Below are 19,391 nucleotides of genomic sequence, written 5' to 3'. Positions count from 1 at the left end.
CATTCCTCTGTTTGCATTTCCTTGCCCTGTTGCTGTCACCCATCAGCATCTGAAGAGGCAGGACATGTGCAGAAGGACACACTGCACAGATTTCTGAAGACACATGTTTCTGTCAGCTGGGGCCCATGACTGGAGGGGACAGTGTGTCTGAGTCCCAGCTGCCCCGGCAATGCCTCCTGGCACATAGCATTACCCCAGGTATCAATGAGCTGGCTCTATCCTGTGTGAGGGTAGGAGGGCTGGGATGCCTTCCCAGCAGTGCCCACTTCAGCAGGAAGGTTAGACACAGCTGCTGCTGGAGCCTGGAGAATGGCAGCATTTCACCAATTACTCATTTTCTCAACTGAAAGGATCACATTTCTGCTGACTCCTTCGTGCTCCTGGGCTTGCTAACAGGGTACAGCAATGCCATGAGAAGTTCTATTTACCCAGCACCTTTTCCTGCTGTATCCCAAAGGACTTAGAGCTGTTATGTGATGACTATACAAAGCACCCAAGTAGGAAATGTTTTCTCCTCCAGTCCAGTGCAATCTGCTCTGGGTGAAATGCAACAGCTGCTTACCAATATGTGCTGCGACATCAGAGAACAGTTTGGGGTCAAGAGCAAAGATGCCAAATGCATCCAAATGAGAGTGGAAGGAGGGGAATTCTCGGAAGCAAGAGACAGTTGCAAGTAGAAGTAGCACTGAACAAGAATTTCCAACACATCTCTCCTTGCTCAATTTTCCCTCCCTTCCTGGAGAGCCCCAAGCCATTGATTCACTCAAGAAATGTCACAGCATTTCCATGTTAAAGAATGATTTGGCCCCATAAAGCCTTTTGCCCTGGTATACAGGTGTACTGGCATCCAGCAACACCAACGTCTGAAAAACAAGGGACTGTACATTCAAATATTTATGAACTTCCTTTTGTCAGACAGTTTGGCACACTAAGGCAGACTTGCTTACCAATACATCTTTGTTTTAGTACTTAACAGCTTTAACCTTGGCTGGGACTCACTGGAATTTTATTTTAGAAGATCCAAAAGCTCTACATGATCCTGATGTAAAAGAAATACAAGCTTCCCTTGTCCAGATGAATCTACCCGTCCCTTTTATAAAGGCAACATTCAAGCTGCAAACAGATGGCTAAAAGCAACACTTTCATGGCTGGAAGCAGCTCTTTGGCATTCCAAGTTGCCAAGGCAGATGGGAAGAGTCCCATAAGCCAAAATGTAACTGCTTTGCATGCTCTTTTTCTTTTGCAAAGAGTAATTGTTCAGCTACATACATAACCAATTTATGGTTTTTATGATTAGAAATGGGCAGCAGAGCCTGTGGTTTCATGGGGACTCTCATTCTTATCTATTTCTGATGAGACAATTCTCATCTATTTATGACAGCATTGTCCCAATCCTTAAGAAGTCACGTGGGAAGCAAGAGACTTCCCTGAACAAGTTCACAAACCAGCCTTAGACTTTGATGGAAAACTTCCGTGTTCAACATTAGTATCCCACCTTTCCATTCCAGCACTCTGCTCCCATGGGATGGCAAAGTTGTGGACAGGGAAACCAGACCAGGGAGCTGATCTGGCTGAAAAAGAGTCTGACAAGACCTTTAATTTTTGCTACTTTGTCTGGAGCAGTTTCTGATTCGTTCTCAGGGCAGAGCCACGATCAGCAGCGCCGGCACAATGACGAGCTCAGGACAGGACATAACTCACACCGGCATCTCCATTCTTAGCACAATATTTCAAATGCTTTTACACAGAACTGGGACTTTGAAAAAGGTACCTGTAAGGGTCGTTGGGGTCCTTGGCATCACAGACGTCTGCGTGGCCGTGGCAGACACAGCGCCCACCAATGCTGATATCTTTGATGCTGTAGTAATACTGGAGAGCACAAGAAGAGTTGGCCATTAGTACCTTTACAAATAAGATTTGTAACTCTTCTACTCAGGATTCAGCAGGACTTCACGCAATAAAATGATCCCACCCAAGGCAACATCCAGGGATGTCTTCTCCCCAGAGGTTGCATGCACAACCCTCAAATAGTTCCACCTCAGTAGCAAGAGGCATCAAGGCCTGCCTTACCCTCCTTGTCACCGTAGGGTCCCTCAAAGCTTTGCCCATCAGGTGCCCGAGCAGAGTGTTTGTCTGCAGGAAGCGCAGTCTGATGTTGGTGGCTTTCGTGAAATTCCGCAGGAGAGGAGAGTAGGAGAAGTTCATGGCTCCTGGTCGCCCATTGACCAGAGAGACAACAATCTGTGAATGGAAGGAGGGAAAAGGCCGGGATGGATGGGGCCTTGAGCAACCTGGTCTAGTGGAAGGTGCATCTGCCCAAGGCAGGGGGTTGGAATGATACAGTCTTTAAGGTCCCTTCCAACCCAAACCATTCTGGGATTCTACGAGAAAAATCTGTGTAATCCTGTGGGGTGGGGGCAAATTAATTTCTCCTTTAGGTGAACCCAGTTATGCACGATTGAATCAGTTCCCTGCCAATCTCATTTGGTTTAACTGAGTAGTTTAAGTGGCATCCGAAAATCAAGAGGGAACCAATTAGTAGAAGTATCTACAGCCACTGAGAAACCCTGGAAACTCCAGGGGATGAAAACTTCTCACCTCCCCATTTTCCAAAGGCACGATCCGGGAGTATTCAGTAGTGCAGATGGCATGGTCGTCCCTGGTGATACGATCCACGGTGTGCTGTCCAAACTTCTCAATGCAGTCCCTCTTGGAAGCTGTTCATCAACCAGGGAAGACAGCAGTTAAGAGAAAAGGAACAATTCCAAGCCCTGTATGGATTTTCCCACGCTGACCATGGGAGAGATGGGTGTACGATCTTCGTTAAGCATTTACTACATACAGATTGCTTTGTATCATTAACTCTGTCATGGCTAAATACATGTGAGGGAGTCACTGTAACAGTAACAGGCAGAAAACGCCCCAAATCACCTCTCTGCAGTAAATGAGGAAAGCGAGAATGGCTACTGTACCTACTGCAACCACCTGCAGAGGAACCCACCCCTTTATTTTGGCATCAATCTCACAGTTGAAGCAGCTTGAGATCTAAACCTGGTCTGGATCTGCTGCCTGGCTGGCACTGGATTTGCTGCACTGCTTCCACTGAACTGTGGAAGGGCCCTTTGCTGCCAGGGCTCTGCTCCTGATGAAGGAGCTGTTCCATCATTTCACAGGGCTCCTAAACTTCTTGGGTCAGTCCCAAAGCCAGTACAAAATCACACAATGGACACCTCCCACCACTTAGGGTGGACATGCAGGTGTGGGGAGGGGACCTGCAGTATTTGGGAGAGGCAGAGCAACTGCCTGCAGGATGTCTCCTTCCCCCACCTTAATATGAACTCTGCAACTGCTCTTAAACCAACACTACAAAACAGAAATGCCAAAGCCACCCAGAACCACCCCTTGGGGACAGCAAACGAGGGCTCCTGCCACTAAGTGGCAATGCAAGGCTGGGTAAAGCCAGAGGACAGAAACAGTGCTGGCTCAGTGACCTGCTTTGGGGACACTGCATGCCAAGACTCTCCTTGCAGCTTCAGGAATGTCCTGGCCCCTGTATAGGTTCTCCTGCAAGTCCAGCACCCTTGTCCCCAGGATGTCTGACATCCCTGTGCTGGTAGGGCCAACCAAACCACAGTGAACGTGCTGGGACAGCTCAGGACCTGATCATGCAGGGTGGTGAGCACCTACATCTACCCATGCAAAAACCTACATTGTGCCACTCTCAAGGACTGTTCCCACAGGAAGAGCCTGGACAAAGGCTGCTGGTCTTCCCACTCCCATTCCACCTGTGCCAGGACCTCAGAGCAGTGCATGCTGAAGCGTATGTCGCTGCAGCTTTCCTGAGGGTGTTTCCATGTGGAGAAGAAGGAAGAAAAGGCAGCCAACACAACCTGCTGTTCCTGCCAGCAGTGTTCAGCTCACACAGGAAGCTGATGGGGAAACGTTAACCCAATTCAAGGGAATAATCCTCCAAAATCTGTCGCAATGTGCCTCAGGAAGGCAGGTCCTTCACTCCATGTGCTGCTCGGGTAGGCTGAGCCAGGCAGGAGGAGCAGCAAAGGGGGAGCAGAGAGCTTCTGCCTCCCTACCTTCACCCCTGGCCTGCACCCACCCACACCTTGTCCCAGCAACGTGGCCTCACTCCATGAAACACTGTTTTGGCAACAGTGAGAGCTCAATTGCGTCCACAGGAAGATGTGGAAACATTTAACATAAGGTCTCTGGCCGCCAAGCTTTCCTCTACCAGGTGCTTTTTTTAAAGGCAATTTACTTTTAAAGCCCCAGGCGAGGAGCCTGTCACCACTGGCTCAAGATGATTGATTTCCAGAGAGCTGCCACGGCTGGGCATAGAGACAGGATGCTCAGCATGAGGAAAACCAAAGAACTGCTCCAAATCTACAGAACTGTGTGAGCCAGATAATGGGCACTCTGAACTAAAGCAGAGTAACCCGTCAGCTTTAAACCCCAGCAGTGCTTTAAGGAAAGAGCAGAAAAGGATGGAGCCTTGCTCTGTGCTGTGGCTGCCTTCCCCTCTGCAGTGGCACTGCCCAGCAAAGCCAGACCAAAGGGGCTAATCCTGCACCCTGATCCTGCACAACACCACGAGGCTCTGTGGGCTTGCGCAGACAGATGGGAGCGAGCATCTTTCACATCCTGTCCCCATTTGAAATGCCGTGGGGAGCCTTTCATGGGGATAAACACCCCCATAGATCTCTCCTCAGCACTCCTGCTTCTCTTTTAGTGGCTGAGAAAAGCACGGTGCCTCCCCACCACGAACAGACCTGCATTGCCACAGTCTCTCCAGTCCCCCTCCCTGAGAAGATCCATCAGCTGCAAGGGTAGACACTTTCCACAGCAGGCACTTCTCTACTCCCACAGAGCTAAGCCCAAAAGCACCTCAGCAGCCTGGCTGGGGGGCCTGGGGAATCAAACACCTCCCACGATGAGCGCGGCTTGAGAGGCAGCACTGAGCTGAGCTGGGCTGGACGGTGCCACCTCTGGCAAGGTTTGCTGGCATCTCTGGAGAACACTTGCATTTCTGCCAGCTGCTTTTAACCCTCTTACTGACCTGACACATGTTTTTATTAGACCACCTACAGAATTCCCCATGCCAGAAATAAACCTCTGAAAAGGACTTCTTGTGCTAGCGAATCTGGCAGGTTTTGGAGCAGCCACCTCTTTATTTCCATGGGAATTTTCCACTGGGCTGTGCCACTGCATGTCACTTCTCCAGGGTGGTGGTAACAGGGCCTGATGTTGCAGGAAGAAAGAGGACTCCAGATGTTGCAGCTTTGCCACTACACACAGGAACAAGCCAGTGGGGCAAGAGCTCTCCATGCAGCCCCAGACCATGCAAAAACACAACTGTAATGGGCCCTGAGAGAGGTTTCAGAGCTGGAAGATAAATTCTCAGAGACTATAGAAAAAAGCAAAGGAGGGATTCGACAGCAGTAATTCCCTACTAGCACACAGCAGAGAAGAAAACATCTGCACTGGAGAGGAGCTACCACACTAAGGCAACACAGCAGTAACATGTCTGCAGCTCTTTCTTGCACAATAAAGGGCCTGAAATCCAAAGCACAGGCTGACAGGTAAGCCAGAAATATGAGCCTTCAGGGACAGCCCAGGCCAAGGCCTCTGAGTGTTCCCAGGTCCTTCCTTGCCAGGTTTTAAGGTCTGGCTGTAGATCTTAACTCACATCTTCTACCAATTACTGCTGCTGCTTCTGGGAGGAGCTGGTGGTTAACAAGTTCCTCAGCATCCGGCTACCCCATAGACCCTCTGGGAGAAGAGTTTTGTAGAACCAGCTGTTTCTTAAGGTTTTAATCAGAGAATGGGGAAGCCGAATGCACAGACTGGATCTCCACAGCCATCCTGTCCAGCCAGCTGTCTCTGATCCCACCTCGCACAGCGGCAGGACAGCGGTTCCCTGCCCTCCACAGGCTGTATCCAAGAACAGGGGACAGTTTTTTGCTTTCAGACTTTTCTGTGACAGCAGGCACTTGGAAGTGAGCTGCTGTTTTGCATCTGGAAGAGCTGAAATACACCAGTCTGGGATAGTACAGAGCAGACAGAGAAGAGGGCAGGGAGGAGATGACAAGAAGTCTCAGTTCCAGACCTTGATCAACAATGCCCAACTACTGACACCGGTGCCAACTTCGGCATTCCCATAGATTTGGGTGGGCATCAATGACAATACTTTAAAAAATACATTTAGTCCTAGAGAGGAAAAACATTCTCCTGCCCTGAGGAGCATCTAAGCTTCAACTCTCGCAGCCTTATTGGGCAGAAGAAACACAGGACGTGTGCTGCATCACAGTAATGACATGGAAACAGCTCCAAACCCAGCCTTGTATTTGCACGAAGAGCCCTCTTCACCACGGCCTCACTACCTGGCACTGAGCTGCAGCTCTCCTGCAACACTGAAATACTTACAGGCAAAATACTGCCAGGGCTCGTAGGTGAGGCCAAAATCAGTTGATCGCTCCAGCACCCAAAGGTCAGGACGAGGGGAATTGGCGAATTTGATCAGGACATATGCCACGTGGAAGAGCTGAAAGAAAGGAACACAGAGTCAGTTGGCTGCTTGAGGCATCAGAACCAGGGAAAGCTTAGTGGGATCCAAGTGGAATAAAAGAGCTGGCACTTTGCAGATCCCGCTGCTCACAAGCAGCCTGTGGAGCAAAATCCTCCGTATCTAAAAGGATGGTGATATAACACGGCTGCTGGAGGGAGCCAGATTAGGGAGCTCAGCTCCCACTGCGTGCAAACAAAGCACAGACTTCGTGGCTATGGGCTGTACCCAGGTTGTGCTGGGTGACACCTTAGACTTAGCCTTGACCTAAGCAGCCAGCACTATAAACCAGCTATGACACTGTTCTGGGGGACTTGGCTTTGGGCTGTTCTTGAGGTAACAGGTGACACACTGACCTGCCAGCCAGGGAACACCCAACTGCACCTTGCACACAGTATCACTAAATCCTCTTTTCTTTTTTTTAAGGCATTCCATTTGGCAGCCCTGGTTCATCCACACAATCTGTGTTTTGAACATGGTTGCAGAAAAGCCCCAGCACAGCTCCCTCTTCCCCAGATGCCACAGAGAGGGGAGAGCAGGAGACCCACTTGGCTTCAGCACAGATCCAACACTGGGCTTCTCCCATTTGTCTGGACACTGACATGTGCACACACACTCCTGCCAAGTATAAAATAAACGTACTCTTTAAAGAGCTAGAATGTCAGTGCTAGAGAGAAACAAAAGCCCCAGCAGAATTTCCCTTCCCTGGCTGGCACCGGCTTGCTCCAAGAATCCCCACTCCATCATCCTGTCACAAAGTGATATTTAAAGGCAAATAAAGTTCTCTTATCAGAGAAAATTCCTAACGTCAAAAACAACCCAAAAGGGAGTTTAGTGCTTGAAAGGCAAAGATTTATAGCTCAGGAGTCCTTCCTCATGCAGAGCTGGAGCTGCATGAGCACATACCCCCCCAAAGACTAAGAGGTATCCAGAGGTACAGTTCTGCAAGGTGAGGAAAAGGACGGCTACGTGCCCGGCTCAGCCCACCTGTCCCAGCCATGACCAGTTGCAGGAGGGCCAGAACAGCAGCCACCACCTCAGCCCTGCCCCAGCCACACACATCGCTGAGCCAGAGGGCAAACATTAATAATAACATGCTTCCAAAATAGCCCTGACAATCCAAAACAGACTTTTTAAAGAGCAGAAGAAACAAGGAAGAGGGATTTAAATCTACCAAGTCATCAAAAAAGCACATATCTTGTTACAGTCATTCAGACAAGGGGTCCAAGTGCTGGTGTGTGGGTATGGAGCAAGAGGATGGTGCAGCCCTGTGGACTGGCACCACCTCAGTCACCCCCTCAGCAGGACATACAGACAAAAACCTCTCAGGCTCCTGCCAAACACTCCTCTGGTTCTGGGGCAGCCTCTCCTTCGCTTATCAGGAATTGCTCTGGTTTTCTTTGCAGACTGGTGGTACCTGAATTCACACCTGGGAGTAGGCTAAGGGGGCTTGAGAGAGATGCTCGGGGAGGAGTGAAGTAGATCCATCTGGGAAATCTACATGAAGCACAGCAGGTCAGAGGCCATTCTCCAGCTGGGAATGGGCAGGAGGGTGGGATTTGTCACCTCTCAGGGTTTGCACCCGTAAGGACTGGTTCCATCCAGAATGGAGAAACCCAGCACAGTTCCCTAATGCTAAAAGACTTGCAAACCAAATCAAAGGAGAAACAAACATCCTTTTAAATTTAGTAAAAACTGAGGGAAAACAGACCTAAATGCTGCCCTAATTCTCCTCTGCAACCTCCATGTGTTTTCAAGGCACACAAGACTAAGCTTTTTTGGAGGAGCAGTGTTTTCTGCCCATTTACACTCTCAGCAAAGCTGTTATTTGATAGCGAAACCCAAGAGGCTTCAGCTCAGGCAGCTGCTTTCTCTGCAGGACCAGTTCTCACAGCTTAACATCTGCCTCCTGGCATGGTAACAGGGCTGAGCACCAGCCTGTGGAGTTACACCTTCCCTCCACTGTAAACCCTCCTCCAGCTTTATTCTCCAGGGAATAAATTAATGTTCCTGCTGGAATCTAGCACTGCCTTTAGCTGGACAAAATTCCCTGCAGCTCCAGAGTGCCTTTACATGTTCTGGCCTCAGGCACTGGGGGAGCCTCTGCTCTTAATGAACAGCAACCACAAACACAAACTTAGAAATGTGACATGCATCCCTCTCTTCTGCATTTCGTTTTGCAATGCCAGCTACAAATTTATAGTCAATAAATCCCATGGAGTTTCTGGGGGGCAGGGGGTCCTCTTAATGTCCAGTTTCATGCTGGAAAGAAATGTCCTTGAGTCCAAACTCCTTGCACGCTTCTAGTTCTCAGAAGTCCCCTCCCTCTGGAGGGCATGGATTACCATGCAGTCAAATTGGTGCAGCTTTTGCACAAACACTGAAGCAACACTGAAATCTGACACAAAACCAAGCCTCGGGCTCAGTGATTCACAAAATGAAAACAACAGCCAGAAAAAGAACTCAGTGCTGGTGGTTGCAAGTCCTGCTGGAAGTGCCCCCGGGGGGTAGGGAGGGGCAGGGTCGGGCAGCCACAGGCTCCTGACCCATCAGGGCCCTCTCCAGCTGAAAGAAGATGATGCAGATGGTTTCAGTACATTCTGAGTCATGGGAGACACGTACACACAGTGGGCATTGGGGAGAACTGTGTCCATGCTTGCTGGGAGCTCTCTGAAAGGCCAGGCCCAACCCCACTGGTAGGGTTAGATGTCCAAGACCAGGGATGGCATGCTTTCATCTTTTATTACTGCTTTTCACAGGGAAGCAAAAAAAAAAAACAACCCAAAAAACTCAGTTCTTGTTGGATTATTTCTGGATCAGCTGCAGCAGCTCAGCTGAAGCCCAGTGCACATATTCACTGTCAAAGCCAAATGCAATTCCTCCCTCCATGCCCAAACCCATCACTAGCACTGCTGTGTGCTGTTGGACTGCTGCTGAATTTTATTCCAGTCATGACTGCAATTTTGGGACACAAAGAAGCCAGCCAACACTGCACAGTCACTCCCCTCCAGCATGGAAGGGTTGGGGTCATTCCTAATGGAGCACAGAAAATATTCAGCAGTCTGTGACTGCAGTGAACCCAAAACTGGAACAGGACCCACATCTGTTATTCAGGGGGATTTTTGTCAAGTCTGGTGAGTCTCCTGCCCCTCCATCCAACATCCTTATCCTGCAGAACATCACAGCCTGCTGGAAAAAATAACGACAGATTGCCTGGTTCAAGTGCATCTGCTGAGAAATCTCAGAGAGAGATGCAAAGATGGAGAAGTAGCTCTAAAAATAGAGCTGGCAGAAAAGCCAGACTTTTCATTCCATGTTTAGTTCCAGTACAGTTCTGCCCAACCAATATTGCAAAAGAAATGGTTGGGTTTTTTTCCAAAGCCTTTATTTAGCTCCTATTATCAGTCAGATGAATAAAAACCTCTATGCTCCCAGCTGCTTTGGCAATTTTTTTCCCTCCTTCATGGAGAAAGGAGGTAAAGCACCAGATCTGATGCACACACTTGTCTCCAGGCAGAGATTCCTTGCTCTCCCCACCTCTGAAAGCATGCCAGGTACAACTCAACCTTTGACCAATGCCTGGGATTTCATGAAACGAGCTTTCAGCCAGGAAATTCTGACAGTATTTTAATTAGCAACCAGATTTCTTTCAAAATAGTAACATCCCTACATCTAGTTAATGTTGCTGTTAGTGGTTTAGAAGCAAGTTTCCTTAGTGACTATCGCTGCCTGGAAGGATGGAGAAAGCACTGGAGCCAGGAGAGGAAGATGGAGATGAGGGCATTTCCTCCATCTCCCACGCTCCATCCCTTTGCATCTTTGGATAGTGGGCAGCTTTATCAAGCACCAAAATCCCATGAAAATAAAATTCTGATTGCTGCCCAGTGTGACAGTTCAAAGACATCAAGAATAAAAGATTTCAGAGAGACAAGAAAAACTCAGCTGCTTTTGGAGCAGCAGGTTCTCTGTCCATGCATCCATCCATCCTCCTGTCTAAGCAGTGTACAATGGCAAAACTTGCACATTTCTCCTCTATTCCCTCCCTTGAGAAAGTGATTTTAGTTTTCCAGCTCTGGGAGGCACTTGTGGGAACAAAACAACAAGCTGGACCAGCCATATCCCGTGTTCCTTTGGTGAGGGAGTTCTGGTGAAGTCCCACTGATACTTCCAAGGCACCACAAAGCCATACAATAACATTCAATAAGCAAACAAATCTTCGTGTTGTTGCAACATTGGCAACTACATTTTGATCAACAACGAGAGGGGCCCTTTTTGGTCCTCTGACAATAAGGTATGAGCAGGCTGTGCCGGTCGGGAGCTCCACAGAGCTCTGCTCCTGGCCCTGGAGCACACAGGAGTAGTTTATACAGCAAACCACTCACTCATTTTCCATAGGACAGATTTATTACCTTTGGCGTTGACTTATGAAAACAGCACCATGTGAAAACAAAGCAGTTCATCTCTTCCCAACTGCTGCTGGATATCCCTGTGGAGCGTGTGTGTGGACAGCATTGCCAGCGCTGCTTATTCCTGCTTGGGATTTCCTGGAAGGATCAGGTGGACCTGCAGAGCAGGTGCAGCTCGATGGCAGTGCATGAGCAATAAATCCCACTGTTTTGGGGCAGGTGAGGCCTCCTGGATACACACCAGAAAAAGGGCTTCAGGACACGTACAGCAGGCACCTGCAGGGTTTTGGGGTGCACTGCACCCCAGTCTGGGTCACTGCACAGCAGCTCCAGACATCTGTAAAAACCTAGAGGCGGGGAAAGCAGAAAAAGAACCACCATGGAAAGTGTGGAGGAGTGTTATTTATTTTTCCCCACTTCCAAAAGTGACCAAATGATTTTGCTCCCTCCCAAGTCCATCCATCCCCCAAGCACTGCCTTGGTCCAGCACTGCAGCCACAAGCCCACCTGCAAGATGTGGCAGGTGTTAGAGCCTGGATGGGGTTATCAGTCCACAGCAGCAGGGAGAAGCAGCTCTCTGGGAGCACAGGTCACCTCTGTCCACAGTCTGGTCACCAGCATTCGGGCAAGTGGCTGCTCAGCTGCCATGAGCTCTTGTCAGGCTTGGAAACAACTGGCAGAGCTGGCACTGCACCAGTGGCAGAAGCTAAAGCTAACAAGAGATCAAGTCTCTCTGTGCACTTTTTATCCCCACAAACAAGTATGTGGAAGGTGGAAAAGCCCTGGAAAGGCAGAGAGCTTCTGACTCACTTTGAACTTCTCTAGGTCAGTGATCTGCCCTTTTTGCATCCTTTGCCTGTAATCATTTATTCTCCTGGAAGCAATGGATTTACTCATTAACAACTGACTGTCCCCCTGCTGAGCTCCTGCTGTCCTACAGCAGATTTATTTCTCCCCAGCCCATCCATCAGAATCCTTTATTAAAATCTCTCACATTTAGCTACGGGCAAGTGTGTGCCTACCCTTTATTTCCATTCACACAAGAACTACTTTAACACTACTAGGCAGCTAAAAAAAGGGTGCTTCCCCTCCAAGCAGGCATGGCTTTCTATACAGTCATTTTTTATAAAACACTCAAGTCCCTGAGAGCAAACAAACCCCCCCCCCCACACACAAAAAAAAGGCACAAAAGCCAGTGTTTGAAAGAGGGGTGTGGTACCAAAACACACTTTGCCCCCATTTTGCTCACAGCACCTAAAACCAATCTTTTCCCAAGTTACTCATGCAGGGTTACAGGGTTCTGAATGAGAAGGCTCCCTATGCTTGTAGCTCAAGATTTTGATTGCCAAGCTTTGGAAACAACCCCCCATCCCTTTCGCTGTCTGCAGTCTCCATTGCAACTCACCACGCCCGTGCTCTGAAACCCTTCAAGGTGCCCCACACCTCTCAGAGAAACCAGAACTGCCTGTAAGCAGGTGGGTTAGCTCTTCTCTTCCTCCAGAAAGTCTGGGACAAGGCAGAGGCTTGGGGGAAGCAGTGCCCTGGTTGCCCAGAGCTGCTCAAGGAGGTGACAGCCAGTCCCTGCCCACCTGAGGACAGGGGTCCCAGAGCCAGAGCCCAGCACAGACCCGAGCCCCTGGGGAGGTGACAGAGCTGCAAAGTGGCAGCAATTAAACATCTCTGCAGGGCTGGGGAGAGACACAAGCACTGAAACTCGGGGCACAGGAAAAGGACTCAGCTCTGCATCAACCCGTTTTCAAATTTTTCTCTCAAAACTCTAGAGTTTTACTGACAGACATCAAAGAAAACATTCTCCAGGAAAAAACAGATTCAGAACTATCAGCCAGCATGAAACCTGCCCAGTGTCATAACAAGCAGCAACAGCAAACCAGTGCTTTATGATGTTATTTTCTAAACAGCGCCTATTCCCTTCCTAAGCAGACTGGCTTAGATGAACAGCTGATGGAGCATTTTTCACAAAGGATTTTTTATTTAAATGCCACTTCTGAGAAGGATTTGGCTCATTCGCTGATTTCACACACAGCACTGCTTTATCTTCACAGCATCCTCCTGTGCGAGCTGTCCTTCCCTGCCAGTGCCAGACACACCTCTGGCCAAAAATCCTTGGGGGACCAAATCTGTGGCACTTGGCACATGGCTGGGCAGAGCAGTGCCACCACTTGTGGCCTGCACAGTACTGAATTGATGGTTTGGACAGCCAAGTTTTAGAAATGACCTCCAACAAAGCAACAGCAAGAGCCTGATTCGCAGCAGGTTCAGCCAGCTGGCACAGAGGAGCAGGGGCAGGACATGGGGTTTGGGAAGCATCCCGTTAAATCCTTGCCTGCCTGGAGATGCAAACAGCAAGTGCCACAGAGCTACAGGGGCAGCGTTCAGGGATGCTCAGACACCAACCTGTACACGCTCTAACACGAGCCTGTGCTGACACTCAGGTGTCACCGCAGCCAGCCGTGCTCGAGGTGGGCACATGTAACTAGATACATCTCTGCAGAGCAAAACGGGCCAGGACAGAAGGGGATGGCTGCAATTTCTTGGGATGAGGCTTCAGTCACTTACAGATATGGAGTTTGCCCACACCAGGCTCTCACTGTGCATTAGGAGACTCCCTGCACTTGGCTGAGATGACCTTGGCAACTTTCTAGGTTGCTGGGCGAAGTATAAAGTAACTCAAAGACAAGACTTAAACATCTGTCTTTTAGCCCAAACTTGAGCCAGCACATCCTCAGGGAAGGGCTAAGGTGAATCTCTTGTCACCACAATGAGGACAGCCTTGGGTACCCCATAAAGGGGTACCACCACTGGCCCCCAAGGCCAGCCCAGCCTGGGAGCTGAGGCTAGAGCACATGGAAAGGACACCAAAAGGACTCCCACCCTTCCCAGTTGCTTTAATCCTCTTGCAAACACCAGCAGAAGCCCAGCACAGAGGTGGCTGTAAAAAGGGTCTTAAAACTTCCTGGCGCTTCAAGGATTTCAGATTCTCAGACTATTTACCTTGAGGTGTCAATTGTCTTTGATGGTTAAATACTCCTAAGAAGCTTCTGGGAATGTTTTTTGGGGGGGAGTTGGGTGTTCTGGGAAAGTATCTGGATCAATAATTAGTTGGTAGGATTAGTGGCAGTTCATACCAGGGTCTTTCAGCCAAAGTGTCTGCAAGCAGCTCTCAGTAGATAGGTGAGCAATGAGCAGGTGCACCAGAACACTTGACATTCTAGAGGAGTTTAACTAGAAGTCATTCAAATTCAGCCAGTTAAATATAATCAGTCACCTACTTGATGATGGTTTCGAGGAGAAAAAAAAAAAACAAACCCCACTGTTCTCAAGGCTGATTTTTCCAAGGCCCTTGGGTCCATTGCCTTAATTCTCCTCCCTTGAACTAAGAGCAGTTTGAGACTAATTTTAGCATAACGAAAACTATACCAGTAAAAACTCTAGTAATCCCAAAGCATACAGAAAAAAATGTGCTTTCCTATAAATAGAAAAACCAGGGAGTTCCTGCTGGCTAATACTAACTGGTGTGCTTGCATCCTAAATCTGAAATTTTTAAGAAAAAGCCTGACTTGAGGGATGTCACCCAACTGCAGTTATTTGAGACAACAAGAAGCAACAGCCTCTTCAGGGAGCTGTCACTTCACACACAGGGAGAGTAGGTGGGGGTTTTTTTGTAACTAATGGGAAATAACTGACTCAATTTTTAATGCCAGATAGACTTTGAAAGGAAAAGAAAAGTCTCCTTGGAGTGCCCTATCCTGCCATGGCAAATTTTAGACAAGGAAGGAGATGACCAGTCCCTGTGCCCAGGATGAAGGGCTGTGCCTCACAGAAAGCTCCAGCATGGCACTGCTCTGCAAATCAACCTTTTAAATCCACTTCACTCTGCATCCACCTGGGTCATTCTCCAATGCCCCCGTTCACATGGACAATATCCCTCGAGAGCAGCTTATCCCAGTGCTGCCTTTGCTCAGGGAACAATGTTACACCTGTACTTCAAGGGCACCAACTGGCTGCTTTGTGAAGATTTGAACAACAGACAGCAGACATGAATGAAGGAGAGGATGGCACTGCCACAGCCTCTCCCGACATGGCTGAAAAAAACCCACCTATCCATTACCTCTTGCTGTGGTGTGGGGAGAAGGTGCAACTGTAGAGAAAAACCTGTCCCTCTTCCCCATCACTGCACAGCAAGCACTAGGACAGCTGGGAGGAGAGCTCAGTTCAGGCCCTTCCTACTGCCAAAGTGTCCCAGCAGCTGTAGATATGGTCTGTAAGGCCTCTCTGGGCATCAGCTCCTGGGACAGAGAGAGAATGGGCTCGAAATCAAGAGCTGCAATACTTTCAGCAATGACAGCCCTGCCTGGTACCTCCTGTTTATCAACGTGCAGCCTAATGGAGGAGAGACTATGACCTTGAGCACAAGAAAAAGAAACAATCCCATTAAAAGTCCGTGTTCATCCCTCTACCAGCCAGTGACATCAGCACCGAGGATTTCACCAAGAGTTTGTCAGTCATAGCTTGGCATTGCTGCTCATCTTTCTCATTTCCTCCAAGAATAATTGAACAGCTCTCAGTTAATTTGGTTAACTGTTCACCAGCTGCAGTGTGTGCTGAGATGCAGAGAACAGTGTCCACAGTCACGGATTGTTTGCTTTTAAAACATATAGAAGGAATCCGTGACTTTGGCAGCGACAGTGATGAAACTAAGTCATTAAACCCTGGCACATTCCAGATGCAGATGTATGGGCACAGCTGTGAGAAAGCACAGGCCCGAGGTCCAGCACAGCAGAGCTCACTCAGAGCCTCTGGTGTGCTTGGCTCCTCCAGGCTCTGCCCATGCCACAGCCCCTTCCCCGTGAGCCTTCCTGGAAGGAGGCACAGGGGCTCTTTCTGCACAGCTCCTCCAACTCCCACTCCTGCAAGCCACCACAACACAGCTTGAAAGATGCAAACCATTCGTGTCCTTATAAATAAAAGTCCAGGCAAAGCCTCAATGGATTTGTGAGTGGAGCTGCCTCCCCCGAGCAGAAGCTCCCACACAACCAAGCAGGAATTTCAGCCTGCATTGGGCCAAAATTCCTCAACTTCCTCCAAACAGCTTCTCACTGAAAAAATCTGGTCTGACCTTTCATACCACATCATTTCTTCTGCTCTGCAATTAAAAGGCAGCACAGCCCAGACCTCAATTTTTGTACAATTTCTGTATGGAAGCAGCGTGGGCTGCTGAAGACTGGAGAGTGTTGAGGTAAATCTCTGTGTGACAGAATATGTGGCACCTACATTGAACTGCTGATATCTAAGCTCAACAAACACTGTTGGTGAGTAAATTACACCCCAATAAAGATGGGGAGCCTACCAATGTGGAAGCCCTGAAAGCATTTCAAGGCAAGCAAAGAAACTGGCACAGCCAGAAAAGAGTCTGCCTTGGTTCTCAGTTCAGGTTCAACCCGAGAATCAAGGCCCTGAGAGATGTAATACTCAGAAATTTTCAAAACCATGCCTCAAGAAAGGATTTTTGTTTGAATGTGTCTTAAACCCCCAGGAGCCAGTGTGACCTTGCAACCAGTTCTGTAGCTCACTATCTCCCTGTCATCACTCTGCCTTCAACACCTCCCAAACCCAGGGAGTTAGAGAGAAACCTGCAATGCAGACAGGAAGGAGACCTCTCTCCATAGGGTGAAGAAATCCCTAATGATACAATGCTGACTTCCCAACAAGCTGGGGTGGGAAGGTGGAAAACCAAGGCAAAATGCACAATGATTAATTTCTCCTCATTGCAGAAGTGTCAGACATCACATAATGATGGATTTGTGGAATAAGAATGCAGGGAATGAAAAGCTGAGGAGGGTACATGAGAAACCTTTTGATTTAGGCCAGGTATTAAGAGCAAAATCCTTTAAACAGACTAATATAATAAAAAAAAAACACAGTGAAGTAATATACATGATGTCATACAGCTCTAACCATAATGAACTTGTATCTAACAGGTAGTCCAAGTTAAACTAAAAGCTGTTTCAGGTACATCACAAACCAAGCTGGCTGTGCAGAGCAGTTGGTGGGAAAAGTAATCATCCTGACTGGACAAAAGTTCAAATTTCCTTGAACTTCCCAGTCTTCCAGTTCACCCATATTCTCTGAAGTGCATTATCTCTGCTTGCAGAGTTTACTCCAGCCTTTTATTGTTGTCTTATCTCCAGCCTCTTCCTGCCCCAGCTTCAAAAAGAACATTGAGCATCACAGAACAATATGAATGAGCTAAAAAAAAAAAAGTATATATAAACACCCAGTGCAAACTCTTCGTCAGCCTGGCTACCCAGTACACTTGTGGAGGCAGGATGGTGTTTTGCTTGCAGAAATGAGGAGAAGCAATCTCCCCTGGCTGATGAGGACAGGGTAACTACAAGACTTCCCCCGTGCCTTAAGCGCTGGTCAAACCAGACCAGCCTATCTGCAGCCTATCACTAATCCCAAGCTAGGCAGCATCCACTGGGATCACAGGAGGAGGAAAAGAGGCAAAACACATGTGCCAAGAGCATAAAATATGGTCCACTCTTGGGTATGATGGACTAAGCAGCCTATCTGCAATCCACGTTGCGACCTTTTTGGACAATAACTGTGCAGCAGTTGATTCCTGCTGTTGTATCTGTGAGAGTGCACTAAGAAGTGTTTCCGAGGAGCTGGAGGAAACTTTCTCTGTCTGGCTGAGGAGACTATGTCCTAGAGAAGACCCTTCCCATGGACAACATCCATTCATGACAACTGGGAGAAATCCCCATGCCCGTCACACCAGCAAGACAAATCCCAGGTGGCAGGCATCCCTCTCCCAACAGCACAGCAGGATGTACACGTGTGCAGGGGCATAGATCCCTAACAGCAGCCAGGCATTGGTGAGATGTATCAAAAGGCACCAAAACCACAAAATACCAAATCAAAAAGCCCCCAACTGCCTGGTCCCAGCTTGTCCCACACAGTCCAGGGCTCGTGAGCCATGGCCACGCCAGAGCCCAGGCTGCCGCTGTGGGATTTTTGCGCAAGCCTCTCTCTATCTGCCCAGGAAGAGCCCGGTTATGACACCAGAGGCTCCATTCGAGACAAACGTAATCTCCCGAGATAAGGCTTGTCTGTGGTGAAAGGAAATTGGCTGCTTTGTTTCAAACCAGAGCTGCCTTGTAAGTACCTTTTTGCATACCCTTGCATCTCCTCTGTTAAGCTGCTGAGCCCCAGTGGGTCAGCTCTGGAGCCCAGGAATAAATCACTGGAGTGGGCTCCCTGCCAGCACAGCCGGCAGAAGCGAGGGCTGCAGCCTTCTGTGAAACAGCCCTCCCTGGGACTGGCTTAATTGGGCCCTTTAGACTCGCTTCACATTTCCAAAAGAGGCCACTGTCCCCCACCACTCTTTGCTCTTTGCAGAGGCAAACCCGGGAGCCCAATCCATCAAAGCCTGATGCTAACGAAGACCAGTAACCAATTAGCAACCTCCCAACTGACTCATCAGGGGTTCCTGAAACCTGGATGTGCTGCAGGGTGTTCACCTACTCTGACTACACTGCAAGTCTCTTGAAAAGCAGCTTCGAGGTCATTCAGGCTATTCAAGTTTTAGGCTATTTTTAGGGCTCCAAATTATGTAGGGATATCCGGGAAGACTTCACAGATTTAGTCCCATTCCCACAGAGTTCAAGACTAAATTGCTCAGAAACTCATTTTATCCTCAAGGGTGTTTTCTTAATGTTTGGCTTATGCCCTCCTGCTTCTATTGGTATTTTAATTCTTTCTAAAAAATCTTATTAAACTTATTTTAAAGGGAAAAATATGCTGCAGTCTTTGTGGGCGAAACATATTTTAAAGCATTTCCCATATTGGGAATGAAAATCTAGAACATCTGAAAAGTCCCATCCTGCCTTTCCCATTAGCTTCAGGCTGTTACCACAGAAAATGTGAGAAGCAAAAAGGATGTATATTTTTAAAGGTACATAGGCAGGAGAGGGCACAACAGCTGATCTAAACTTCAAGCTAGCCTTTGCAGAAGTGGCAACTACAACACAAACTGTTGATCCCTTGCCCAGCATTCCCATCCACTCCCACATAGGTACCTGTGCCTCCTTATGTCCCCAAAAGACTCAGGGACCACAGCAGAGACCCCAGCTCTGTGGCTTAACCCCCTTCCCACCCACTGGGCTACTCTGTCCTTTCCTGTCCAAGAAATATTTCAGTTCCATTTTCCAGCTCTGCTCTCTTTCAGTCACCTCAGTTCCCTGTGGGGCTCATGCTGGCTCATACTCCTTCAAATTTCAATTAGTCCATAGCAAAATTTCCCCCTTTTTTTCCCCCCTTTCACACTATAAATTATCATCTACAGCATCAGCCACTGCTGTTCTGCTCCAAGGGCTCCTTCACGAGCA

At 48.5% G+C, this 19,391-nt stretch overlaps 1 protein-coding gene across 3 annotated transcripts in view; it reads right to left on the bottom strand.

The window, feature by feature from the left end:
- The window catches only part of LAMA5 (laminin subunit alpha 5), an 88,322-nt gene that overhangs the window by 43,720 nt on the left and 25,211 nt on the right, over positions 1–19,391 (bottom strand). For all 3 annotated transcript variants that reach the window (XM_027697169.1, XM_027697171.1, XM_027697172.1), the window contains exons 3-6: positions 6,436–6,553; positions 2,599–2,717; positions 2,071–2,241; positions 1,772–1,869 (exon numbers count right to left, since the gene is read on the bottom strand). In XM_027697169.1, coding sequence (XP_027552970.1) covers positions 1,772–1,869; positions 2,071–2,241; positions 2,599–2,717; positions 6,436–6,553 — 506 coding nt within the window. The remainder of the gene's footprint in view (positions 1–1,771; positions 1,870–2,070; positions 2,242–2,598; positions 2,718–6,435; positions 6,554–19,391) is intronic.

Source organism: Neopelma chrysocephalum, unplaced genomic scaffold (assembly GCF_003984885.1).
Source record: "Neopelma chrysocephalum unplaced genomic scaffold, ASM398488v2 Primary Assembly neopelma1_119, whole genome shotgun sequence".
Taxonomy (NCBI): domain Eukaryota; kingdom Metazoa; phylum Chordata; class Aves; order Passeriformes; family Pipridae; genus Neopelma; species Neopelma chrysocephalum.
The sequence above is the reverse complement of the archived record's forward strand: the minus strand, read 5'-3'. Positions and strand labels throughout refer to the sequence as shown.